At 43.4% G+C, this 27,056-nt stretch overlaps 4 protein-coding genes across 4 annotated transcripts in view; 3 read left to right on the plus strand and 1 right to left on the minus strand.

Moving 5' to 3' along the window:
• The first annotated feature begins 169 nt into the window (after nt 1–169).
• LOC115056199 (P2Y purinoceptor 3-like) lies at nt 170–1,489 on the plus strand. Its single transcript, XM_029522470.1, has 2 exons — nt 170–190; nt 434–1,489. Exons 1-2 carry the CDS (start codon nt 170–172, stop codon nt 1,487–1,489), a joined length of 1,077 nt encoding a protein of 358 aa, XP_029378330.1.
• A 1,043-nt stretch (nt 1,490–2,532) lies between these two features.
• LOC115056855 (vesicular glutamate transporter 2.1) lies at nt 2,533–10,170 on the plus strand. The gene is made up of 12 exons (XM_029523611.1): nt 2,533–2,618; nt 3,990–4,245; nt 4,645–4,763; nt 5,736–5,850; nt 6,893–6,980; nt 7,196–7,282; nt 7,474–7,616; nt 7,702–7,851; nt 9,065–9,197; nt 9,277–9,387; nt 9,480–9,607; nt 9,841–10,170. The coding sequence occupies exons 1-12, from the start codon at nt 2,533–2,535 to the stop codon at nt 10,168–10,170; spliced, it is 1,746 nt and encodes a 581-aa protein (XP_029379471.1).
• Nucleotides 10,171–15,947: 5,777 nt separating this feature from the next.
• fancf (FA complementation group F) lies at nt 15,948–19,079 on the minus strand. The gene has a single exon (XM_029523618.1). The coding sequence runs from the start codon at nt 18,485–18,487 to the stop codon at nt 17,453–17,455; it is 1,035 nt and encodes a 344-aa protein (XP_029379478.1). The 5' UTR covers nt 18,488–19,079; the 3' UTR covers nt 15,948–17,452.
• The window catches only part of gas2a (growth arrest-specific 2a), a 19,402-nt gene continuing 10,644 nt past the window's right edge, over nt 18,299–27,056 (plus strand). The window contains exons 1-3 of the mRNA XM_029523621.1: nt 18,299–19,875; nt 23,549–23,710; nt 26,424–26,554. Of these exons, the coding sequence (XP_029379481.1) occupies nt 23,566–23,710; nt 26,424–26,554 (276 nt within the window). The 5' untranslated portion in view covers nt 18,299–19,875; nt 23,549–23,565. The remainder of the gene's footprint in view (nt 19,876–23,548; nt 23,711–26,423; nt 26,555–27,056) is intronic.

The raw sequence follows: 27,056 nt of genomic DNA on the forward strand, positions 1-27,056 counted from the left end.
GCAGCCGACCTCCAGCTCCTGACATGAAAGTAGCTGTTCACATAACAGATGGCCTGAGTGAACACTGATAACTCTGAATGTTTGTTCACACCGGTGGGTGTGTTTTACACCAAAACATGTTGGCGTTGTTGTTGCACTTGGCACACTGCTAAGCCACCATAACAAAGACATGGGCAACACTCAGGCTCAGGTAGGTTGGAAACGTTCACTGAGATTTCATAGACTGTTTTCATGAGGCAAGGAAAGTTTTTTTGTTTTGTTTTTTTTTGGGGGGACAACAAACATTAACTTGCTGTCTTAAGATTTCATTTTCTATAGAAACAGATGTCTGTTTTTCAGCCTTTTTCTCAGTTAGTTTACAACTAAATGGAGATTTAAATGGAAAACTGAAAATTCTGCAGCATCAAGCAAGAAAGTAACTGTGTTTGAACAGCACCCAGAGGAAGCCCTCTGTGACCTGGAGCCGGGTCAGGGTTTGCCGGTGGTCCAGCTCTATGTGATGCCGTCCATCTTCCTGGCCGTGCTGATCCTCGGGCTCCCCCTCAACCTGATCTCCCTCTGGGTCTTCTTCCACCGTCTGCGGCGTTGGACCCGCAGCACGGTGCTCCTGTTCAACCTGGCCCTGGCCGACACCGCCTGGCTGCTGGCCCTGCCTTTCCTCATCCACTACCACCTGGAGCAGCTCTGCTGGAAGCTGGGGCTGCCGCTGTGCACAGCCGTCAGGATGCTCTACCACAACTACTTTTACCTCAGCATCTTCTTCGTCACCTGCATCAGCGTGGACCGGTACCTGGCCATCGTCCACCCGCTGCGCTCGCTCGTGCTGCAGGGCCGGAGGAGGACCTGCCTGCTGTGTGTGGCGGTCTGGGCGGTCGCCCTGCTTCTCAGCATACCTGTGGCCACCATGACTCAAATCCAGACTTGTCCTGGGAGCAACCGCACCGTGTGCACGCTGTACGTGATGCTGGATGACGCCGGCAGCAGCTTTCCCTACAGCCTCTTCTGCTCCATCACGGCCTTCCTCCTCCCGCTGCTCTCCGTCTGTTACTGCGGCCTCCGCAGCGTCAGGGAGCTCCGCCGCCGGCCCGACCCGCACCGCAAGCAGAGGCGGCTCCGGCGGGTGCTGAGCGCGGCTCTGGTCCTGTTCGCCCTCCTCTACCTGCCCTACCACCTGAGCCGCAACGCCGCCGTGGTGATGCGCGTGGTCCACCCCGACGACCCCGGCTCCTGGCGGCTCCCCGACCTGGTCTTCGTCCTGGAGATGTGCGTCTGCAGCTTCACCAGCTGCGTCAACCCGCTGTTCAGCTGCATCACCGGCCGCCGGTTCAGAGAAGAGTTTCACGGCACTTTCGCTGCCGTCTTTTCGCAGTGTCCTGACATCCAGGTGGCCCCCCTGATCTCCAAGAGCACCCGGATGACGGCGAGGAGGACTCAGAGGGGGTCCACTGTGTGCCCGGCCCGCGCGCTGCCTACACCGGGGTTCCCCTGAGCTGTGGACATGGACATCCAGGGTCTGATAGCCGCATGTTTCAGATGACACTGTGTGGAAATCACGTAGCTTTGATTGGTAGAATCAGTTAATAACAGTTACTATGGTCTGTTCTGCTGTCAGTTTGAGGTTTGGTCTCTTTCACTTCCTTCACAACACCGCCTGTCTGCCTTTGTGTTGGTGTGGCCTCCCTGCTCCTAAAACATACCTGAACTCACTGTGTTTCTTAGATAACAGGAAAATAAAGCTTTTTTGAAAATGTGTTCCTGATGTTGTTACACACAGTCTGTGAACTGAAGGGGGGGGGGGGGGGGGGGCAATTCCTTTCACTGCTCTGCGCCGGAGTGATTTATAAGTGGTCGGAGCTCATCCTGAAATAATTTTCAGCTGGACTCCATAAACATGGAGTGAGGCCGGTTGGGTGGGGTGGGGGTGGGTGGTCAGCAAGAGACAATTATCGCCGTTAACAGGCTTTTTTCTGTCGTAATTGAATGAGGGTGGGAGGGGAGAGGAGGGGGGAGGAGGGAGGAGGAGGGGGGAGGGCGGAGCTGCTGACAGGTAGACGAGCTGTGCGCTGTCCGCGGTGCTGAAGCTCCAGCTCCGGCTGCCGCCTCACCGGAGATCGTCATCTCGGATTACACCGGAGCCCCGCTGACCTCCACCGGCCAAGCCTCTTCACAGCGCCGACCTCCACTCCGGAGAAGAGGGAGAATCTTTTGACCAAGTAGTCCACTTCTTCCCGGCACTTTGACTGCTGTCGCTATCGCTGGCTGGATCTTAAGATGGCACTGCATGGATTACCATTGCGCAAGGCAGAAGCGGACTTATTTGACTGCTGTTTTGTGATTGTGGAAGCAGCCCTTTCAGGCTGAGCGTCTTTCTCCTCTTTCTCCATTTTCCGGCTCATCCTTTTCGGACATCGAGACCTTTTTCTGTTTAAAAGAAAAGAGGCGCGTTACTTGGATTAATATCTCAGCAATATGCGCATTAATGCTGCACTTCCATTTGTTGTAGTTATATAGATTTTTTTTTATAATTTAGACATGGAACCAGGAAAGGAGAAAGCTCTCCCTACCTCTAAAGAGGGAATAAAACAGATCGCAGGAAAGGCCCTCGGGAATCTGTACAGGTAAGAAATCAACATTTATGTCGATTATGTCGTTTAATCAGAAATAGATCTTTTGCCAGAAATTTAACATACAGAAAAAAAAAAATCCAAAAATCACCCAGCTCACGAGATAATAATTAGTATTTAATTGTAATGTGCTTATTTCTGAATTAAAATGAAATCACGAGGGAAATCTTGTCTTTATGAGCCGGATCACGGACAGGATGCTGTAAGCAGAGTCGTGTGGCCCGAATATTTAAGGATCAGATATTTCCCTGGAGGATGATCCCCTCCGCCAGCAGCTGCGGGTGTTTTTTAATAATTAATGAAACAGAGCGAGTCGTGACACAAGGTCGGAGGATATCTATTACCTTATGTATCCATCTGTATTAATTCAAGATCGATCGACTTCATAGCAACTGACTTCCCATATTCTTTACAGAGTCACAAGGATGAAAGTCGGGGCAGCTAGCTGTTCACATCCGTGTGAAATGCAAGCGTGTTAATTCTTATTTGGTGTGTGAATAAACCTAAAAACACTTGGGCAAAACTAAACAAGGGCAAAAATATTTCTAATTTTTTAAATATTCTAAAAAATATGAAGCGTTTTCCCAGATGCACTAATTTGAGATGATAATGTCGGTTTTTGTGGATTGTTTTTGGTCGTGAAATGTTTCTCAGTTTGTTGAACCTGCTGGGCATCGCAGGGACGTGAGTCAAAGCTGTGAAAAAAATCCAAAGAAAATCTGATGGTTTCATTTGAGCTGTGGGCCTCTGAGGTTTCATCGGATGAGGCCTTCACATTTCAGTGATGGTTTGTTTTTTTGTTTAGAAAAAAAAAAAAAGATCGAGCGCAAATATTTTTAATGTGTAAATTCCGATTGTGACACAAGGCAAAATGCAAACATCTCACCGATGAGAGCGGGGGAAAAAACAAAACAAAACAAAACATAAAAAGGGGTAAAAATCAACTCCAAACAACGATGATGCTGATGTTGCTGCAATGCGGTATGAAGGTCATTTTCTCCTCGTTTGCAAACCAGCGTTTTCTTACACTGAAACAGAGAGAATTTCAGCAGAGGACGGTTTCAAAAATCGGTTTTAAAAAAGTGAAAACGAGAAGAGCAAAAATAAAGACAGATTAAAGGCCAGAGTGTGAAGGGGAGACCCGACTTTTTCTGGGGAAGCTGCAGGATGTGTGTGAATAAATACAAAGTAGATTAATTCCTGCTGTTCTGTTGAAAAAACGATCAGAAATACAGGATATATTTCCCACCGGTGTCTCTTCATATAAAGACTCAACCTGTCTGGAGTTTTTTTTTTTTTTTTTTTTAAGGGGGTGGGGGGGGCGTCTAAAATATCTAAAGATGATGTGGTCGGCTTGTGGTGCAGGAGGCTGGAAAGGCGGCAGCAGACAGGTGAGGCCATCGAGCTGACGGAGGATGGCAGACCCCGGGCGGACCAGGAGCGGAAGGCGCCCCTGTGTGACTGCACGTGTTTCGGGCTCCCGCGCAGATATATCATCGCCATGCTGAGCGGGCTCGGCTTCTGCATCTCCTTCGGCATCCGGTGTAACTTGGGTGTGGCCATAGTCAGCATGGTCAATAACAGCACGATCCATCAAAACGGCAAGATCATCATCAAAGAGGTGTCTGCATGTAAACCCCGCCCCCCCCCCCCCCCTACCCCATAGGTGATGAGGGCCAATGGGAAAATCCCAGCGCACCCTCTAACTGTACGGCTGGAGGTCAATGGCCTGTAGGATATACTACAGCAAGCAGAAGCTAATCGCTTTGTGTTGTTTGAGCTTCATTCGTAGTTTTCTTCCTTTTACTAGTTGACCTATCGACTTAATTTAAATGTACCTGAAAGCTATTAGAGAATGAAATGCGATTTTCCTCCTGATTCCTGATGACATTTAACACTTCACTTTCACCTTCCTAACACCATCCTATTTTTACACTTCCTTTATTTTCTGTTTTTTTTTTTTTTTTTACCGGAGTAAAAGTGAATTAAACGCATCTCTATATTTTTCTTAATCTGAAAGAAAGCGAAATTCAACTGGGACCCAGAGACCGTGGGGATGATTCATGGCTCCTTCTTCTGGGGCTACATTGTGACTCAGATTCCAGGAGGGTACATCTCCTCAAGACTGGCTGCAAACAGGTAGAAGTACAAGAACCTTTTTTTTTTTTTTTTTTTTTTTTTTTAAATCAACTATGAGCAGAAAATGGTGTGAGAGGAATGTGATGGAGAGGGTGCTTTCTAAATATTAGTTTCCATCTCCCTGCACACGTTCCCATTGTAGACTGAAAATGGAAATCGGGTTGTAATATTTGTGCTGGCCAGTCATATGGATGTGAGGGGCTTGAAGAAAGGAGTCTGACCTCACAGTAGATAGAGAGGGGATTTGGCTGATGCCCACCAGGCGTGCTTCCTCATGTTAATGAGCTCCCATGGGACAACCAGGTTCTAATCCTTTATGTTCAGAGGCAAGGCAACCTGGCCAGCCAAAGCCGGCATACACCCTGTGATGATTGCAGGATAATTTCAATAGAAATACTCCATCTACAGCAACTGATTAGTCGGCTGTTACGGCAAAAGGAAAATGTGCAACAGAGAACAGTCAGTCTGTAAAACTGCGAAAGAAAAAAAATATATATTGAAAACAGGAATTTCCTTGAGAAATATGAATATAACTGTAAATCTACGTGGGGGCACAGTGGGATAAGGTCACAAACTTTGTACATTAAGATTATGAGATTGCTAAATAGATTTTTCATGATGGAAATTGAGCCTAAATAAGATGCAAGATTAAGAGCTTCATCATGCCAAGTCAGCTGAGCCCACTGACGCCTTCTGCTGCAAACACCTCCTGTCCTCACTCCCCTACTGAATAACTGTCTTTGTGTGGCATCCAATTAGCACAAATTTATCTTCATCCTCAGTATTTATTACTCTAATGTGTAGCATAGAATTATACTGTTGTCTAATGGTCTGTAGGCTACTTTATATTTAATTGATGTTTAAATCTCCATGAATCTGATATATATTTGCTCTGTTTTTCTGGCTGATTGAGATGATGAGCTTGTTTTGATAATATTTTGACAAATAATCCAAACACGGCTTTTCACCCAGAGTTTTTGGGGCTGCCATCGTGCTGACATCCACCCTGAACATGTTCATTCCCTCCGCTGCCCGGGTGCACTATGGATGTGTCATCTTTGTGAGGATATTACAAGGGCTGGTGGAGGTACTGATGCACAGTTTGCACATCAGATCTTGACCTTTCAAAAGTCAAAAATGATGCCTCATTATCATGCTGAGAGCTGAACTCAATCCCTGATGAAATTGTCCTGACATTCAATTTGAGCCATGTTTCACAGAAATCCTCTCTTCATGCCGAACTCCCTGGCATTCTACTTGAAATTGCCCTAGAACATGGAGCCTAATATGACAAAACTCCATTCACTCAACTGCACACAACTGCCAGATCAGCACACAAACAGGAAACAACATTAAAAACCTGAATAGCGAGGCATCATGTGTTTTGCCTTACTTGACCCAAACGCTCCATGCTCATATAGAAACAAATTGAACAAAAGGAATAAAAGCCACTTCAAACAGGGCGGCTCCCTCAGCTCAACACAAAGGAAGTGATGTCAGAGAGATGCCATTATCAGACTGAAGGTCATCCTCTTTTGTTATTTTCTTTGGCTGCCTAATGTCTTTGAAATCTCAGCTCGTGGCCATCGAGAGAAGAGAGTCGCCTGTGCTCAGCAAGCGTCAACTTATTAGCGCAAATTTAACATTAGCATTTCAGGATGTCTCCCACTGCAAGCCCCAGCAATTTGTGTCCATCAATAGTTGATTGTATGCCAATTACGGTGTAATGAAGATTTAATAGGAGCAATTCAGGTTTTTGTTTTTTTTTCCCCTTCCATGAAGTGAATTTGCACTGACTCACACCTAACCCATTAGTCTCTATTAGAAAGGTCAGCCACAATGAATATCAGTTTGTTTGTTATTAACTCCAATCTGTCCCGCTCATCTTTTGCAAATAACGACATGCTACAACAATCAAGCATAATATCTCCATGTTAGCATGTGTATGAATCATGATGTGAACCTCATTGGTGAATTTAGAAAAATCGAATAACTCGTCCATTCACAGGACAATATTAAGCTACGAAACTGTGGAAAAATAACTGAAAGCTGGCAGGAGACAGTCTTAGTTGTTGAGATGATGTGAGCAGATCATAGTGCGACTGCTGTGTCCTTTTGTCACCGTGCAGGGAGTGACTTACCCGGCCTGCCATGGGATCTGGAGTAAATGGGCCCCACCGCTGGAGAGAAGTCGCCTGGCCACTATCTCCTTCTGCGGTACAAAACCTGCACACACATTTCTGTGAAAACGTCGGCCCGTCTTATGGATTTTATCATCACATTACTTGCACGCAGTGAAACAACGGTGTAGAATGACAAAATATTTCTCCTAAAATGTGCTTGCGTGTGTGCTCTGGACATATCTGTGACCAAACACTGAGTCAGCAGCCAGAGTCAAATTCAGCCTGCTCACTGTATTGTGCCTCGTTCAGGATCCTACGCTGGTGCTGTGGTCGCGATGCCGCTTGCTGGGATCCTGGTCCAGTACACAGGATGGTCCTCCGTCTTCTACGTGTACGGTGAGTGTGGCTTTGGTGGACCGAATTAATTTCAACACCTTAAAGAGATTACACACGATTTAAAGAGTACATTTGATAACTTCGGGGGATCCATTATGATTTGAAATGTGGTGTGTGGGGCTGAGTAACATTTGGCTACATAGATTCCATTTGTCTCACTCTTGACTCCATCACTCTAATGATCTGTTCAGGATCTTTTGGGATTGTTTGGTACATGTTCTGGATCTTGGTGTCCTATGAAAGCCCAGCAGAGCACCCGACCATCACCGAGGAAGAGCGGCGTTACATCGAGGAGAGCATCGGCGAAAGTGCACAGCTGATGGGCGCAATGGAAGTGAGTCCTCCGTCTTTATGTCAATGTCGGTGACACTATACGCCAGTTTCAGCACATCCAGTTGAGTCTGTGTTTCTTTGAACAGAAATTCAAGACCCCCTGGAGGAAATTTTTCTCCTCCATGCCTGTCTATGCAATCATCGTGGCTAACTTCTGCAGGAGCTGGACTTTTTATCTGCTGCTCATCAGCCAGCCTGCCTACTTTGAGGAGGTGTTTGGCTTTGAAATCAGCAAGGTAAATAAATCCCTGATAACAGCTGGTATCAGCCCTAAAAATGCCTTTGAAGACATGCGACTTCATAAAGTCAGAGGCTCTCTGGCACAAATTACACATGTTCAGCACATTTGCGTTTGAATGAGGAAATTCCTAAGATTTTAAGAAAAAGTCTGTATTGTGTAATTTCGGCAAAGAAAAGTTCTTTATTTATGGTAGTTTGGTAGTTTAGAGTTTGACAAAAGTCTAAGTTCCCTTTGAATTAAAATATTTTGGTGGTTGTGACCAAATATATGATGTAAGTATTATTTGTAATATGAAAAATATATACAAATTGGTAAGTGAACCTAAAATGAACAAATCATATGGGCTCACATTATAGTAGGGGAGGGAAACTCCCAGAATGCACTGGTGCACTACAGGCACTAATAAATTGTTCTCGCCCTGTTTCAGGTGTTATTTTAAGCTCAGTGCTTACAAATATACTTTTACTTCCTATTTATCTAAACTGAATCAACTCATGGGAGCATATTACATTTTCTATCAATGTATTGAGGACGTTTTATCAGAAATATATTGATAATGAAACTTTTTTGTGGTTATGTTCTGTTACCTGGAATAAGGTCAGACTACAGTTTGGTTTAATGCAGACAAATTGCTTCAGATACAGTGTGTTTATTCCATTTTAACAGGTTATATGGACGCTGGTCTCTATTGTTAAGGAAATATTATTTCCTCAGGGTTGGTTATAGCGGCACAAATTGTCAACAGTGTTATTAAAATGTGGTTACAGTGGCCGTGTGTTGTTGTTTGGTAACCCGGATCAACGGTGCTCAACTCATCAGTTAAGCACTTCTGTCAGTAAAACCCTGAGGATTTCTATGAAAACAGGAAACAGATGAAGGAAGATGAATTGCTCATAGGGGGCAGGGGCAGTTGTAGAAGGATCCTGTGGTATTTGTCTTTGCTTTTGACAGAATGTAAAGCTATGTGACGGATTCCAGCTAATCTTAAAAATCTTGTAATCTTTGTCCTCCATGAAAATATAAAGCATGAATCAAGCCGATGTGGCAGCTGTAATTCAGCTTCAGGAGGAGCTGGTGGACACACTGTGATTACTGCAGGTGAATTATTGCTCTGGTGTGAACCTGGAGTCAGAGGTAGAAACCCAGACCAGGATCAGTCCTGAGCCTGAGAGGAGACTTGCTGACACGAGCGTCTGGTGGTTTCTCAGGTTGGGATCCTGTCGGCTCTCCCTCACTTGGTCATGACCATTATTGTGCCGCTGGGGGGCCAGTTAGCAGACTACTTGCGGACCCACAACATCATGTCTACCACTATGGTCCGGAAAATCATGAACTGTGGAGGTGAGCCTTTAACCATCAGGACATTGTAGATGGATTTCTTAACTCGTCATCAGTTAACTCTTCGTCCTGGTGTTTTCAGGGTTCGGTATGGAGGCCACTCTTTTATTAGTGGTTGGTTATTCTCATAGTAAAGGGGTGGCCATCTCTTTCTTAGTTCTGGCTGTGGGTTTCAGCGGATTTGCCATATCAGGTGGGTCTTAAAGCAATCTGTTTTAGCTCAATTTCTCTCCCATCGTTTTTTAAACGAGCACCAAAGTCAGAATATTCACTTCTTCTCTCTAGGTTTCAACGTCAACCATTTAGACATCGCTCCTCGCTACGCCAGCATCCTCATGGGAATATCCAACGGCGTGGGAACCCTGTCTGGGATGGTCTGCCCTCTCATCGTGGGAGCCATGACAAAGAACAAGGTGGGCAGGAGGCCTCCCCTAATCCAAGAGAAATACAACTTTATGTTTTCTCATCGACACCAAAATAATTCGTCAAGTGACCTGAATGTTACCAATCAACTGTGAAATTGTCAACTAAAAGAGTTGGATTCAGATTCATATGTTCTCATCAAAGCAGTCAGGGATCATGTGAAATCACCATAACTGCAGATATTGTTGTTTTAGGGGCTGTCTCAACTTTTTTCTGTCCTTAGACCCGCGAAGAATGGCAGTACGTCTTCCTCATTGCTTCCCTCGTGCATTACGGGGGTGTGGTGTTTTATGGGCTCTTCGCCTCTGGGGAGAAGCAGCCATGGGCTGACCCAGAAGAAACCAGCGAGGAGAAGTGCGGCTTTATTGATGAGGACGAGCTGGCTGAGGAGACGGGTGACATCACGCAGGGGTATGGGGCGATGGGTGGTCCGGCCAAAAGCTACGGGGCCACCGCACAGCTGAACGGAGGTTGGGTGCAGGACTGGGATAAGACGGAGGAGTACATACAGGAGCCGGCGGGGAAGATGTATGCTGAGCGTGGCTACTCTTAAACCAGACAGCTGTGGTGAGTCTGCTTACAGAGACAGACTCTCCATCACTGATTGCACAAAAAAAAAAAAAAGGATTATATTAGATATTTAAATGCATTGCGTGTATTACTAGTTTCAAAAAGCCAATGTAAAGAAATAGTTAATGGCAATGCAGAACAATCCTCATTAGTTTCTCATCACATGAACCCACCGTAGAGCTTCACGATACAGATAATGGTTGCAAAGGCCTTTGTCGTACTTCTTAGGCACCCAAACCTCATCAATCTACTTGAACAACATGAGCAAGATAACACTGCACTTGACCATCATATAGGATCTTTCTTTGAAACACCACTCTGATTGCACTGAAACTATAAGTATTCTAAAAACAAAACCTTATTCTGTTTCTCAAATGTGTTTTATGTCCTGTATATACCTGTATACTGTTTCTGTGAGACTATTGTGGATTTTGGGTCGTTGATCTGTGTTAACATTACTATAAAAGGCCATATTTTTCATGGACAGTACCTTTTCAGGGAGATGTCTGCTTGCAAAAAAGGTCTTGTTCTTCTCAAGCAAGGCCTGAAATACACCATAAGACAAAAATAGTGTGAGTGAATTTGAACCGTGCAGTTTTAGTGTGTTTGTTGCATGAATTTGCTCAGATCAGTGTTTCAGATGCAGCTGCCTCACAGCCATCGATAGTCCTCATTCCGCCTCCTGCTTTTATTCTTACATAAGTGTCTTCTGCCATTATGAATAATGAAATTAACTTTAATAATCAGGTTCTGGCTGTGACGTGAGACAAATCAAAAGAGTTTTGAAAGAGATTGCTCAGAAGACGTTGTTTATTGATGTTTGGTGTGCCCTGCAATAAATTCTGTGTACCAGCCGCCACCCATCACATTCTGTTTTGTAATGTAACACTGGCTTACTGTATCTAACTGTAATTGTTTTGGAGTCATGTGATGATCAACACTAAGGTGTGTGTTTTAACAAATTGCTAGCGTCTGGAGAATCCAGCTTTAGTGCTCATGATGCGGGGCATGTTGCATTTTGACAGCGGCGAATGCAGTACTGTATATGGACAACCAAGTTTTGTGCTCTCTTGGTGTTTCTTGGTTGTTCACATCGTCACCAAAAGTACTTTGACACTTTGATATTGTCACGTTTGAGTGGACCACATGAATTAATAGATGGCTCTTCCACCTGACTTTATTTGCTATTTGAACACTTTTATTCGTTTGCTGTATGGAATCTGCAAGGATGTTTCAAATATATATATATATATATGAGAATGTTTAAGATGACCAAAAGATGCTACTACGGCTTTGTGCCAGAAATTTATGTGACAAGATAAATGTGATTTTATGGCTTCTAATATTGTGTTTAATGAAGAGGTATGTTGATGTCAAAAGTGCTATAAAAATACTCATATCATTTTATAAAAAACAATGTTTTGGTCATTGTCGGTCATTGTTTCATCTTGTGTATTGATGTGTTACAATGTCGTGCACAAGTAAATGTTATCTCCAGCTATCATGTTGAAGCTTGGAGAGACTGGAGGAAAACTACCTAAGCAGTTACCCACCTTCTCTAATCAGTCTGCTGCATCTCCGATGTTCTCCATGTTTCTCATTAGTAAATCAATGACGATGGTCTCTTGAGCCCAGGGAACAGTATTGGCAACCGCAGCTTGGTAATTGCTAAAAGAGAAAGCAGAGGACTGATGTTAATGCTATTACAAGAGCTTATATCCCCACAAACAAGGTTGATTGTCTGTCTTCCCAAAGCGTCTGACGTTGATATGCAGTGTAAAATCTGCTGCTGCTGAGGTGTAGACAAAATGTGACAAGCCCATTAAATCTCTCAGCAGCACCTCACACCTCTCTGACTTGAACAGGAGAGAGAGAGAGAGAAAAAAAAAGAGGCTTCACTGTAAAAGGGACATACTGTGAGTATGTAATGTGTGTAATGTGGTGTATTATATGTGTGACACTCGCTGTGTGTCTCCCTATTCACACATCTGAAGTCAACAGTGTTATGTGCAACGCATTCAAGTATTGACTCTGCTCCTGCTTTAAATCTAATCATGAGACAAATCAATACTGTTTAAATCCAGAGCCCATCGGAGTTTGAAAAGGTTTCCGAAGAAAAACTTTTAAGAATTAATGTTGGTGACATTAAGGGAATCCTGCTTTTGCCTTTGCCACTGTATGTTTTAGTTATTCATACTTTATAGAACAACAAATAACACTGAACTCATAACACAGAGCATAAAAGAAATCAAAGCAGGAATTTCAATTCAATTATTTCAATCAAATACCCGAAGTAACTTGAGTGAAATTCTGGAGTAAGATTTGACATTATCAGTATTGTTAGCAGCCATCAGGAAAATATGGAAAAGGTCACTTTGTTTTTTTAATGAATGATAAAAATGATCTTGACTCAGGACATAATTACAGAATAATAAGAATAACAGAAATAGATACAGAAAATAGAAAGAAACACTTTTTTTTGCCAGAGCTGAGACAATTCGTTTACTAATCAGGGAATCTGTTCAATACAATTTTGACAATCAGGAGAATATGAATATTTAAAATACTAAATTACTTGATATCTTAGTCTTGTACAATAGGAAACTGAATACCTTTAGGGTTATCACTCCTGAAACAAATCTGTGTGAAATATGGACTTCAGGTGATTCTGACAATTGGTACACAAAAACAATAAAATTATGTAAGAATAATCTGATGACAAAATAACTAAAATAATCACTAGTTTGCATAAAGAGCATTGAATGTGGCCATTTAGAAAGCTCGCTGTTTTATTTCACATTCAGTGAGTCATGAGAGGTGTGAGGTCTTATGATCCACAGCTAAATGTGAATTTGGGGTGATATTACTTTCCCTCTGCTGCTCTGCCTTGTCTCCAACACAGCGCTCTGGGGGCCAACGAGGTGCAGTCGATCAGTGAGGTGGTAAATAATTCAGGAAAACGTGGCGCCTTTTCCTGAAGCAGGAGGGCTGCTTGGATGGTGCGTAAGACACTTTTTAAATCATGCAGCCTTATTCCAATCAGGCCTCTGCACCTCTTCGGGTGCGAAACAGACAATTGATGTCAAAGCCACATTTCCTAACGTGCGAGTCTGTGGCCAGATGTGTGCTCAGCTGCCTCTGACTGCACCGGGTGGATATAACATGCACCGTGAAGGAAAAACCTCTCCGGCCTCTCTCTAATGACGCTCCCAGCTCACCTGAGAGGAAATGACAGACGGGTATGGAGTTTTTGAGGGTGGATGATGGACAGGGATGCGGCAGCGTCAAGTCTACAGCAGTTCAGCACGGTGTTAACTTCCAGCATCATCAGTGCAAAATAAATCTCAGCCTCTGGGCCGATGATCTGCCTGGCTGAGAGGGGAACCATTGCCTTCCTCCTGGCCGCCCATGTTAATGTGACAGGAAACACAATCGTGTCACCAGCCACGCGGAACATGTTTTTTTCCTGCTTAACCAACCAGAGTGGTCACGCCCGCTGCGCCGGTGATGTGCCTGTTAGGCTCCGCGTTAATTGGACAAAAATCAGATGTCAACATTTCCTCCAAAAGGTGGAAAAATCCTCCCAGCCTTCAACGCTCCTCCTTGTGTTTATGTGAAGCCTTGGTCATAGCGATATTACTGGTGGGGCTTCTCTGGTTGTGCAACGGCGGGGGGGAGCGAAGGGGGACTGAGTGGTTGTCAGTCTGTGGGGCAGGTGCAGTTTGGCTCCGGGGGGACTGTAATAGGATGAGGCCCAGCCAGAATGAGTGTTTGATGACAGGCTTCCATTCCTCCCGTGGGACTGTGCCTGCACGCAATTATCCCCCTGATTCCTTCTTCCCTGCCTGCTGCGGGAAGCACTCTCTGCACTCTGACGCCTGAACGTGCTTCCAGTCCGAAGTCACAAACTTCTTCACATGCAAAAACGTTCGGTATTTATGAGCCAAATTTTCAGAGGCAGCACTGCAGTAATTACTCTTTTATGACGCCCTCCGGCATGACATTACACTACCTCAGGGCAAGTGAATTTACACTCTCTTCCCTTGCTAATTGCTTTATTAATGGGGAGCTTGCTGCCCCAAATCGGATTGTCTCAAATGAAATAACACATTTTAGCGTCTGCTTTCCACCCACCGCAAAATCTCCCTCGAAATTTCCCTTGAATCTCCTGTGTGTCAAGCTTCAGCTTAAGACCCTTAATCTGAAAACAGAAAATAAATAAATAAATAAATAAATAAATAAAAGGTGATATGCAAATGGATCCCCACCCACTAGAAAACATCTCCATCTTGGCTGGCTCAAGGCAGCAACAAGAAATCTCGGCTATCACGAGTTTCATCTGTGTTTACTTGCACTGAAACATTTGTTGGCACCAAACTAAATTTTCTGTCACCAGCAGCAGCGAAGCAGAGAGACAACGACGGCATAGAAGGAGCAACATTTCCACACCTGCTTTCTCAGGAGTGAGAACCTGCGGTAGGAGACGGACCTAATTGTTTACAGTTGCGTGTGAGGTAATCCATCACAGATCTCTCCAGTTCCCCTCCCCCATATCACATTATATTGACAGCTTCATAGCCTCTTCCCTACAACATGCTCATGTAGTATCACACACAGACAAAGGATGAGAGGCTGATAAGATTTCACGTGATACGCTGTGTGCTGGGAACACAGCGGCAGCTCTCACAGAAATCAGGATCCAATCATTCCACATTTCACCTTCTGCGCACTATTGTTTTCAAAGTCCATGTGAAAAGGCATCGCCATGACAGTATTAACATGAAAATATCTTGAATGCACACCGAACTTTCCATCTGGGCTGCATTTATTTCTATAAATTCACCTGCACATTATTATTATTATTATTAGAGAGCTATGCAATCAACTGTAGCGTGAAGTTAAGGAAAAGCAGCACACTTGCACACTTGAAAGCTTAAATAAAAAGCAACTGGTCATTCCAGATCTACTTTAGTTTACATCTTCTCTGGTTGTCCTCCTGCCCAAAAATACAAATATGTCCACAGCCACAGCACCTCAGAGACTGACAATGGAGTCTGTGGTTTTTTTTTTGTTTGTTTTTTTTAATGGGGTGTCAGGTGGATGACAGAGTGAATATCTAACTCTATTCTTCACAAGCTGTGCCCACACTTAATACTTAACATTACAGCAATCTTTCCCTCACAGCTTCACTGCAGCAAACCAAATTAAATTACACTGCCTCTGGCCCCGGTGCGTGCCTGATGGCGGTGGCCGCTGATCATCAGCTTCCTTGGGTGTGGGACACAGGTGTTTGGAGGGGCCATCTTGCCGCTGTCATCTGTCACGGTGGCCAGACAGACACCAGGCTGGATCAGCTTAGGCACGTGCCGAGGGAGGGCTCTACCTAACCCCCCCCCCCCCACCACTCCAAATTCACACTGCCAGATGGGGGCCGGATCTGGGTTTTAATGAATGCTATTCTTCTTTTCCCTTCAGAGGCTGAACAACAGCATGTCTCACAGTAGTTTGTTATCCTGAGGTACAATATTAGAGAGGGAGATGTATTATTCTGTTGGATTTATTTCCTTCACAAAGTGTTTTATTCACACATATCTGGTCAGGGTTTTGTAATGTAGCCTCTAATTTAGTGTCACACAGCTAAATAGGCTGGTTTATATTAAGGAGCCATGTCAACCTCCTGTGGTTTACAATAACACAAACCTGTAATTGTCTTGTGGGTAAACAGCAGAGGCCAAATTGAAGATAAACTAATGGGTTTCCTTTTTTTTTTTTTTACATAATCAGCTGTCACAGGCAGTAATAAATTGTGCTGAAGCGTTTTCTTTTAAGCTTCACTTGAATTAAGCTGGACGCTCAATTGCTCTGTCACCTATATGTGTGCCTGTCGAGAGAGAAACGCAAAATGTAAAAATAAGCCTGTCAGTGTTGAATCTCAGATGACTGAATACTGGCATGCTGCTGGGAAACTAGATGTAAGATTCAAGTTTGTTGTTTGTCTTATTATTAGTTCGTAAATAAAACAGCCCTGAATTCTTCTCTTGATTACCTGACGGGCACAAATCTGATCCACACTGAACACAAATAAAAACACAAAAGTTGCATTTGTATTTATGACACAGGAGCAGATGAGTTCCCCTTCAATCACAGTTGGTATCCCATCCAGCCTGATGCATATGTTCTTCATTGGTGGGAAATAAATTGCTTGTGTAGAAGCTGCCCCTGACTCAGTGACCCTTGTCTGTCTCTATGTGAATTGCTTTTACGGTGTGTTAAATGAGCCATGGCCCTGTTGGTGTTTCCTCCACTCGATGGGCGGGGTTCTAATCGGCTGTCTGCCACAGTTATGTCACAAACCAGCTAATGTGGAAGGTTTGATTGAAGACACCAGATCTGACTAATTGATCCCTTGCCATAGATGTGCTCGGACACACTGGCCAGGCTGAGATGTGTGAATTGGCAGTCTAGTCACATGACTGGCACTACGCCAATCAAATATTTTGGATTCAAATTGAGTGCAGCTTTTATTGTTAACAGGGGATACTGACAGATGGTGTGTGAGAAATCAAAATTGATTTTCAGTGTCTACACAAAAAGAGGGTAAACTGGATTAAACAATGCTGCTTGCTTCACAATTTTTCCACTGTTGTCCTCTCTGTTAAACACATCTTTGGCTCCAAAAGCCTGCTTGCTGTGGAGATCAACAATAAGAGAATCATTTGAGTCAGCATGTCTGTAATTATTTGGCGGTAAGGTGGAATTAATGAAGTAAACTGCAGCTGTAACTGCAACAAATTATTACAATCGTTATGTTCTGTTTATTTCAGCCAGGTTATGGGGTTGTAGCAGATTACAAGGCAGCATGTGATCCTTTCATCTGTTTTAACACAAATAGAATAACTTCCATTATCACCAGGCACTTTGCTAAAATTTATACCAAAGTGTTGATACCATGACAACCAGGCTGTTGCAATTTAGTCCCTCACATATTTGAGCTATGAATATATATATATGATGTGTTTACATTTCCTGTGTACTACTGCATTTCAAAATTACAGGAAATTTGAAAGTTGCCCAAAAAAAAAAAAAAATACATTAATAAATGCAGTATTAGGGGTGAAGAGTTTAAATGGAAGAGAAAAACGACAACAAGAGTTGTATGTTTTCCATGAAAGGTGCCTTTTGCAGGGTTTTGAACTGTTACAGACAGAAATAAACGTTTCCATTTGGCCCTCTTTTTCCAGTTCTATAGAAACCCCAAAACAATGTCACCGGTTTAATGCTGACAGCAGGTCTCCCCACACACTCAGGCCTCTGACATCAAAGTCTCCATCAGAAATCTTCAAAGCATTTAGCTCTGTCCCTACTTCATTCCTGAGACAGGGACAAGTCTCAAACAAGGCGTGAAAGTGCTCAGTCAGTTTCTGGAAGGACACTCTGGGGTGCGTGCTGCGTTGGACCCACTCCCCCTCACTTATGTTATACTCCATATCGGAGGCCCAGCTTTTCAGTACATCACAGAATGAATCTCTAAATTTCAGATGCTCTTTGGCCAGGTCCATAAGAAGTGCGGTAGCAAGTGCTGAACACATGTGCTGAAGTGTGTTCTGTCTTTTCTGCAGCCAGTCCAAAAGAACATCCTGCGAGGCACTTTCTGCTGCTGAGTTTCTCCTTGTTAGCAGAGCTGCAGCGATCATCAGACAGAAATGTTCTGTTGCTCCTTCACATCCCTGAAGGACAGAGTCTAAAAAGTACTCTATCCTGTTGGCTCCACTTCTTTGGCTCATCAAAACCCCCAGCCTTTCCATCAGCATGTCCGCCTGCACCTCAGCATCAGCACCAACAGCTGATGAGTCTGTGAGGGGACTCAGGACTTGACATGCAGATTTGCACTGAATGATGAAGCTGCAGAGGCCGGTGACATCCGGATTCACTCCGCACCTGACCTCTGCTGGGCTGCTGTTGTTGTCAAACAGTGTCTTCATGATGGAGCTGGGCAGCTTAGGGTTGCTCAACAGCCCAACCAGCAAGTGCTGTTGGCACATAGAGAGATCCAAGATGGAGACTTCAGTGTATCCGGGGAGGGCAGCTCGCAAACTTTCATTGGTGAGCTGGATCTGCTTCTCCATGAGCTTCCGCACCTCGGCGTTGTCCTGAAACCTGTTAAAGAGGCGTTCACAGTACCGAGCCCAGTGAAAAGCTCTGGACACGGTGCGTGTGTCCCACTGCTCCACCACTCCGCACAGCGCCGCCACGGCCAGGAGCTCCACCGTGTCAGCCAGGTTTTTCAGCACTGCCTCCATGTGGCGCTCAGAGCTCAGGCTCAGCCGAGAGCTTCACCTGAACAAACACTGCTGCCGAAAATCCAGCTGGGGCTAACTGCAGCTGGGGCTAACTGCAGCTGAGGCTAACTGCAGCTGAGGCTAACTGCAGCTGAGGCTAACTGCAGCTGAGGCTAACTGCAGCTGAGGCTAACTGCAGCTGGGGCTAACTGCAGCTGGGGCTAACTGCAGCTGGGGCTAACTGCAGCTGGGGCTAACTGCAGCTGAGGCTAACTGCAGCTGGGGCTAACTGCAGCTGAGGCTAACTGCAGCTGGGGCTAACTGCAGCTGAGGCTAACTGCAGCTGAGGCTAACTGCAGCTGGGGCTAACTGCAGCTGAGGCTAACTTTAGCTGGGGCTAGCTACAGCTAAAGTTAGCTAGCCCGTCAAGTCAACGAGGAGCAGCTAACAGGACTTCCAGTGGCACGTTTCAAAACTAAATCTAGCAAGCCGCCGCCATGACAAGCAAAGTGAAGGTGGGTGGTTTACAGAGGAACATGTAGCGGAGTCAGCCAGCTGCTGGTTTAAAATTAACTCACATTTCTTCGTCCCGCCACTCCGTTCCAGCCGGTATGCCCACGGCGCATGCGTCGAAGTGCCCAACGCACTGAACAGATGTTTTCCTTCAAAATAAAAGCCATTAAATATCAGGCCGTAGAACTAAAGTTTAATATGGACACGTTACGTTTACGTTTTCTCCTTTAAACGACCCACAATATATGGGCAACACTACCTTATGTCCGTATGTTGCCCATATATTATAATCAAGAAACAAACAATGAAACAAAAGTCGCTGGATTAAAAAAAACAATTTATTTCTATCACGTGTCAGTTTAATACCGATTGCATGGATTGCTTGTTTTGCAGTTGCATCTAACCACAGCTGCACAGGGGTGTTTTTAAAACTAAGCACTCACAGCCAATGCAAATGCACATTCGTGTTTGACACAGTTAATGTCTGCCAATGGTATCAGATTACATGGACACACCGAGTGAAAAACAAAACAAACCAAATCTACGAGATCAAAGTGAATTGAATTTCAAGGACTCCCCCTGCGAAAATTCCTCCCAGAAATGTCACACCGAGCCAACGCACAGTCTAGAGGGAGGCACTGCCAGTAGGATCAAACCTCCCTCCCATCATCAGCAGCAGCAGAAGCAACGTGCTGTGAGTGTATATATGCGTCTGTGTGCGGTCAGATCCCGGTGCAAATGCGCAGAGACACAGACCTCCCCGGTCCACACTGGCTCAGTGCTTTGGCGCCTAACCTGCGCGTCGATGCACCGCTGTGAAAAGCATGAAAAGGAGGACACAGCAGTCCAGAGAACGAGAGAGAGGAAGGTGCGCACCAACGAGCTGAACCCACAGGGTGAGCACACAAATGAAGCTTTTTGTGGACTCGTGCAAAACACTTTTGCTGCTTTTTTTTTTTTTTTTTTTTTTTTTTTTTTTTTCACTGCCAAATGAAAGCCAGACTTTTGAATTTCTTTCTGTTTTAGGTTAGGGGGTGTGACTTGCACTTATTGTTATTATAATGTTAAGCTCTGTCGCTTGTTCAAAAGTTGTGTTTTTCACCTAGCTATTGTATTTCTCGCACAAATGAATCCCAGGTATCTTTAATTGACCAGACTCACATTTTCTTCAGCTGGAACGCTCAGTCATTTCTTTGGTTTTAATTGGTGTATGCTCAGCTGGATTTCCCTCATAAATCATCAGGCATTCCCCCTTAATCCAATTTCCAGAGTGATGAAATGTCTGTTGTGGCTGTTTTTATTTGTGACAGTTGTAAAGGAGTAGACAACTCTCAAAGCTTATTGCAGTTGTAAATTAAATCTGTCTCCCAGTGTTTTAATAGGCCAATACACCACCAACCAAAGACTGGATCTAAATTCAGACAATATTGGCAGCAAAATATATGTGTATTGCTTCTGTCATATGATGTTTGTTGACATTGTTGTTCACAATGCAGAGGTCTTCAATTTGAGGTCAGAGGCAACCTGTTAAATGTTAAAATAGGGCAAAATTGTATCTATTGATTTATGGCACTCTGGTCACCGATAAATGCAACAACAGAGTAATATACATATATAAACACACTTTATGCTTTGAATTCATTTGTGTGTAAGAGAGATTTTATTTACATTTGGCTGGAGGCTCTGTACAGCTGTTGGCACAATGTGATGCCTGAATGCAACACTCACAACACACACACACACACACACACACACACACACACACACACACACACACACACACACACACTATATTGCAGAGACTTGCTGACTTCCCTTCTTTAAATGGAGAAACCAGCCTCTAGATCAGTTTGCTGTTGTAGAGGAGAAAAGCAAGAAGATTGGCAAGGCTTAGAAGGACAGAGCCACTCTTGTTTTTTTTAATTGATATCATTCAGCAGTCAGAGTACCCATGCATACGCCTCTCCTGAAGCAATCTGCAGCCAACTGCTGCCTGTTATGAGGCTTTACTGAAGTCATGAGGCCTCGCAGAAGAAAAAAATTCATTTAGATCTCCCTGTATATTTGAATATCTTTGAGCCACGAAGGATTTGTTTCTGACTCTAATCCGAACTCTCCAAGTCCGATTTTGAGCATGATTCTGAAAACTTATATCAATAGATGGACTAACAAGTTATGTATTGCGAATATTAAACCCAAACAGAGTTGTGGTGCAGGCTTTGTTTTTGGTTTGAAGTTGAGCAGATCAGGCCACAGTGTGGGGAGCCGAACCAGGTATGTTAAATAACAGCAGTGTTTTCTTTCCAGGGAAAATGTAGGGGAAGCCCAGTAGGATGTTTAGTCATGATCCCGCAGCGAAGAACATTATCCATATTTTCAGCTTTGCGACAGTGCATTTTTCATTGAGTCCAAAGTATTTTTAGATAATTTGTTTAGCTTAAGAAAGAGGGATTTTTTCTCTCATCGGTTTAGGAGAAAAACTTGAAATCACAAACCTGGATTTCACTAGGCCCTGATGACATTAAAATATGCAGCATAAAAACAACGAGTGTTGTTTTTCAGTGGTACCAATTAACAGATACGTGTAATAGTCTTTTTATTTAAACCTAATACCAGTGAATGCGCTTGTCTGAACGGATTTTGTTTGAATTTGTCCCAGTGCCCTTGTTCTGTCCATCAGTCTGAACCACAGTGGACATGAGAATGTAGCACCTGTATGTGAGTGCTGAGCTCCAGAGTTTACTGTGTGTACTCAACCAGGAGCTCATGTCTTCAGGAGGATACGCTGACCTTGGTCCGACATCAAGGTCCTGACGTCAAGTGTCGCACCACTGTGTGATTTGGTTACAGCCGACTCCTGTGGGACCTTGAAATGTTACACAGCCTTAAAGGTCAGATTCCTCGCATTGTGTTGCGCTCTCTCGGTATTCAATGGAAATTTTCAGCTATTGCACACTATGGACTAGTTGTGCATTGCAGCTTTGCTTCCTTGTTTACGTGAGCTTTTCTCGTAATTTGCATTAAATATGCTGTTGTTATTTGCCTACCATGGGGGGGGGGGGCAAAGATGTTCTTGCTTATGTCCAGGATGAAGGTAACATTGTTAAATGTGACAAATAAATCAGTAGTCAAGAAGAGATGCTCCAAGTTCAATAACCTGACTTTGTTACTTTAGTCATATCCAGTTGTGGAAAGCCATGCAAATGTCACCTGTCATTTTGCTTCTATTTTTGTTACTTTACTCCATAGAGATTCATTGTACTGTCCACTCTGCCCTCAAGGGAGCATGAGAAGATGAAGATGTAGAGTTGCACAGAGAGAGTTCCTTTTCTGACCTTGTAAACACAATGACTCAACCTCATTTCAAGAAACCATACTCTGATATAACTTACATAAATCCCTTTAATCGCGCCTGACCACAGACTTTAATAAGGGTAACAATCCACCATGGATAGGGTATAACAGTATCAGTGTCCCTATGATGCCACCATCTCGAAGCCTTGACTTTTTCACCCCTCCGGTCTTTCCATACCAGACTGTGCTTTGGAGACACAGTAATTAGAGCAGCCGGGCTTTTAGACTGTGAAAATTAACTGCTGAGCTGTTGATGTGTGCTGCTGCTCTGCTCCGGTCTTACATCTGGTGCCCAGTAATATTTTCAATCCCTCACTTGTCTCAGCAGCAAATTCATTAATAGAGTGACACTTGACTGAAATGTGAGATATTTTCACATTAAAGCTCAATCAGGAAACACTTGGTGTACCATGAAAGGGTATTGGAAAAGACTGCAAGAAATGTCTCATTTACTCAGTGACTTCACTTTACAGGATTTAAGTAGCTGTTAAATATTGCTCTGAATATTGAAGTCTCTCCAGCAGATCATAATTTAAGCCCTGCTGCAGTGCTGACTGACTGTACTGGATTGATTGGGACTGTATGATTGTCTCTATGATGGCCGGCAGAGTCATCTGAAGGAGCTCTTTGTTTGTGTCTGTCATTGTTGAGTGAGTTCTACTGTATGAGTCTGGCTGCATGGTATAAAAGGTTTTTCTTGTCCAGTGAAGAGGCAAACAGGAACTGTGCTGTCAGGCTCCATGAGAATGTTTCATGTCATCAGGTGGACTGTAAACCACACCGGGATTCAACCAAGAGGACAAAAGCAGTCAGATCTCTTTTGTTTCATCTATTTCTTTTGGAAACAATGATCTCAGCTGTATTGTCTTGGTACTTATCATGCCATAAAATGACTGTCACTGCCATAATATTGAGATGTGTTGTCATGTGTAATCATATAATATATTAATGTTACTGACGCATCACTGTGTTTGCAGATTTATAATGTAGCTGCTTAGGTTGAGGAAATACATATAGTCTCAAACCAAGAAAACAATAAAATATTTCCAAAAAATTACATTAGGTCAGATCAGCGCCTTAGTTACAGTAATCCTGTTATAGCTATATACATTTATAGGCATGAATACATTGTTGTGGTTACTTTCAGTGCAATGAAGGTCACATTGAAGGTTTACATTGTCAGAGACTCTGTGTGTTTTGCCTTCCTCCTTTAAGGCTGCCAATAGTAAACCATGTGCAGCTCACTGAGCCCCAAACAGCCCAATGGCCCTGGCCTCACAGACATGCAGCAGTACCACCAGTGGCTGGCCAGCCGACATGAAGCCAGCCTGCTGCCCATGAAGGAGGACCTGGCCCTGTGGCTGACTAATATTCTCGGTAAGCAACACTCTGGTGCAGGAAACTGACACCATCTAACTGTGTTTCTGAGGACAGGGCAGTATCACGTTTATGTTTTTTTTTTTTTTTTCTAGCCATAGCCCAATCAGAAATGAACAGTTAGTTTATACTGAAAGATCGAGTCTTAACATCTGCTTAACTTTAGCCTCCTGGTAATTGGTTTGGTAATACACATTTGGTTTTAAAACAATCACAAATGTTCATACAAATCAAAAGAGTTTGTATTTTTGAATAACAATTTCTTCTGACAACAAAATGGTAAAGTTTGTCAGTGGTGTTGCTGATTTATGTAACCACTTGGCTTTGAAAGTCTGTGAAACAGGAATTGCTCTCATTTTGCTGATATACACGCTTGTCAGGTGACGAGAATCAATCTGCATCTCATTACAAACTATTTTAAAATAAAGTGTGTGAACCTGTTTTTGTGTTTACACACTCTCCCATGGATTTGCCATTAATGAATAATGGGTATCATTAACAGTGCTTGAGTAGTTCACAGTCACTGGAGGAGATTAAGCAGCAGGGTGAGCATCAGCAGAAGCTTTGTGTAAGGTAGCTAGTGAATAATAAATCTACATGAATCAGACCTTCTCGAACGAATTAAGTGTCTCAAGTTTAACACAAATCAATTCTTGGCCATTCTGTAGAACAAAAATTGTATATCCGGCCCGCACATGATAAATTTAGTGTGGTTCAGACTCATTTTCATGCTCCTCTAAGATCAGACAGAACTTCCTCAAAGTGTCTGTCTTTTCTCTAGTTCATTCTTTCTATTTCTATAATACACATTGAAGTGGTTTTAAGTATTTTTCTAATGTTGGACATGTTGACCTTTCAAGCTCAGTGCACTGCGTAGTTTTACATCCTGTATGAAATGTAATTTATTTCAATTCAAATGGCCTGTAAACAGAAAATCTCTTGTAGACATCTATCCTGTGATGGAGGAGGACTTTGCTTCTGGATTAACAGAAAATTTCAGGTCACAGAAAAGGATGTGACCCGCTGCTCTTGAAGATATTTAATTGTCAAATCAAAACAAATTAAATCAAGTGTATTTATGTAGCGCCAAATCGTAATAGAGTTACTTTAAGGTACTTTACATCTAGAGCAGGTCTCGACCAAAGTCTTTACAGAATCATTTAAGGAGACCTAATAGATCCCGCCATGAGCTAGCACTTGGGGACAGTGGCAAAGAAAAAGAATCCTTTAATAAGCAGAAACCTCGGTTAGAACCAGGGTGGCACCGAAGACCCACCAGTGTCAACCAACTGAAAAATCTTCTTGTTTGCAAAACAAAAAAAAAATCTTGGGATTTCTCCAGCAGAGTAGGTTTGTAATGCAAGAATTACACGATTGTTCAGTGAATTTCCAAGAGGTACACTGTGTAGTGTATAGGCCTAACAAGGAGGGGCAGTCTGCTGCCTCATTATTTCAGGTTTTTCAGTACATGTCCTCTTGAACTATGTAGATGGCTGCATTTAGCATGGTTAACAACTGTTCACCTAGTAATTGGGAGTTATTGGAAATATTACAGACCTTACACTTCATACTGACATTTATGAAACAGACTGGAAGCCAATTAAATCCCTGAAAGTGGCTCCTGCTTTTGTGAGAGCAACTTCAGTATCTTCCCATTTCTACCTCTGTGTGTTTGCACTGGAACCAGCGAAGCCAGAAACTTCTGGTCTGATGTGGTGAGGGGAATGAGGACATACAGGTCTCAGACACATAAGCACCCATATGTCACACATAGTATTGAAGCAGTTTGTTGGTTTAAGGCATGCTGACTGGCTCTGAAGTCTATTTATGCAAAGCAGTGTTAACCATTTCAGGAAGGAGGAGCGGCATGGTATCAGGATGAGTCCACCGATTGAGTGGGAGGTGGATGCACAGTTATATTGACGAGTCATGTTGTCATGGAGAGGGAGGCTGGTTGGAGTAACGGAGCAATTTATAGACCTGACTATATGAGTTAAAATATTTCCCTGAGAGCCCTCTGGAATATATTTTCCTCAAACAGTGAGGAATGAAGGAGAGAATGAGCGTATAAGACAGGAGCTCGCTGAGTGTTTCTCAAGATTTCAATCTCTCCTTTTTGGGCTCATTTGCAACATTTGGAACTCATTAAACATCGAACCCTGGACCCCTCCTCCTATAAGAAACAGTAAAGGGATAAAAAAAAAAAAAAAAAAATCTCCAGTTTCTTTCCACAGACACCCCCTGCCACCACCTCCTATTTCACAATGATCTAACTAAGAAAGAATGGTCCTCTGGAAGTCAGTCAACTGGACACCACATGTTGATCACCAATCCATCTCTGCAACCGTACAGGACAATGAAGCATTGCTGTGAACAATCACGTGCTACCATTTTTAATGTAGTTGTTATTACCACCCCATGATGCTTTCCCAGAAAATATCCATCCCCTCCTCCCCTTCCCAGGTTTCCAAAATAATGTTGTAAAATTTGAGCATTTGGCTTCTGCGGAGCTCCATAAACCAATCAGTGCAAGCCAAACTCGATCAGCCGAGCAGTTTTTGGAAGTCAGCATCTCATCAGGTTCACATTCAACTGGGAATGGGCTGGAGATTAGGTTTTATTTCACTGTGCAGTATATATATTTTTAAATGAGCACTTTTATGGTGAATGTATGGTTCTGGACTCTGCTTTCTTTATGTTTCCCCCTGGTCAGGTCTGGAAATCACTGCTGAGAGCTTCATGGACCGCTTAGACAATGGCTACCTGTTGTGCCAGCTGGCTGAGACACTTCAGGAGAAGTTCAGGCAGAGTAACGAAGACCTGTCTCCCCTTGGCAACAGAAAGGTATAAAGAAACCTGAGGATTACAGTAGTCTGGCATGATAACAGATACAGTGAACGCACTATCTTAGAGCCAAATCTTGGCTGAATGTGTTCCTTAACTAACTTTCAGCTTGATTGATTTGACAGAAAATTTCTCTTGTTTCTGAGGGGGAAAACCTCAGTCTGGCAGGACTGAAAGATTGGATCAGACTGACTGACAATCACTTTTGTCTCAGCTATTTTAACAACTTTCCCATTTGATTACAAAAGATGTGGAATCCAGACATACTTGGAAATAACATTTGTGTGAGTGTTGTTAATTCACATCCAAATTTATTGTCTGTGTTGCAGCATGAAGTAACTGTAGAAATCCTGTGGGGGTTTTTTTTTGTATGCCTTATAAAGACTAACTTCTTTAAAACTATCACTGAGACTGAAAACAGTCTTACCTCTAACAAAATTATTATGATCTATCAATATTATAAGCCAGTGGATGGTAAGACCTGACAATGAAAACTTGAAAG

Source organism: Echeneis naucrates, chromosome 16 (assembly GCF_900963305.1).
Source record: "Echeneis naucrates chromosome 16, fEcheNa1.1, whole genome shotgun sequence".
Taxonomy (NCBI): domain Eukaryota; kingdom Metazoa; phylum Chordata; class Actinopteri; order Carangiformes; family Echeneidae; genus Echeneis; species Echeneis naucrates.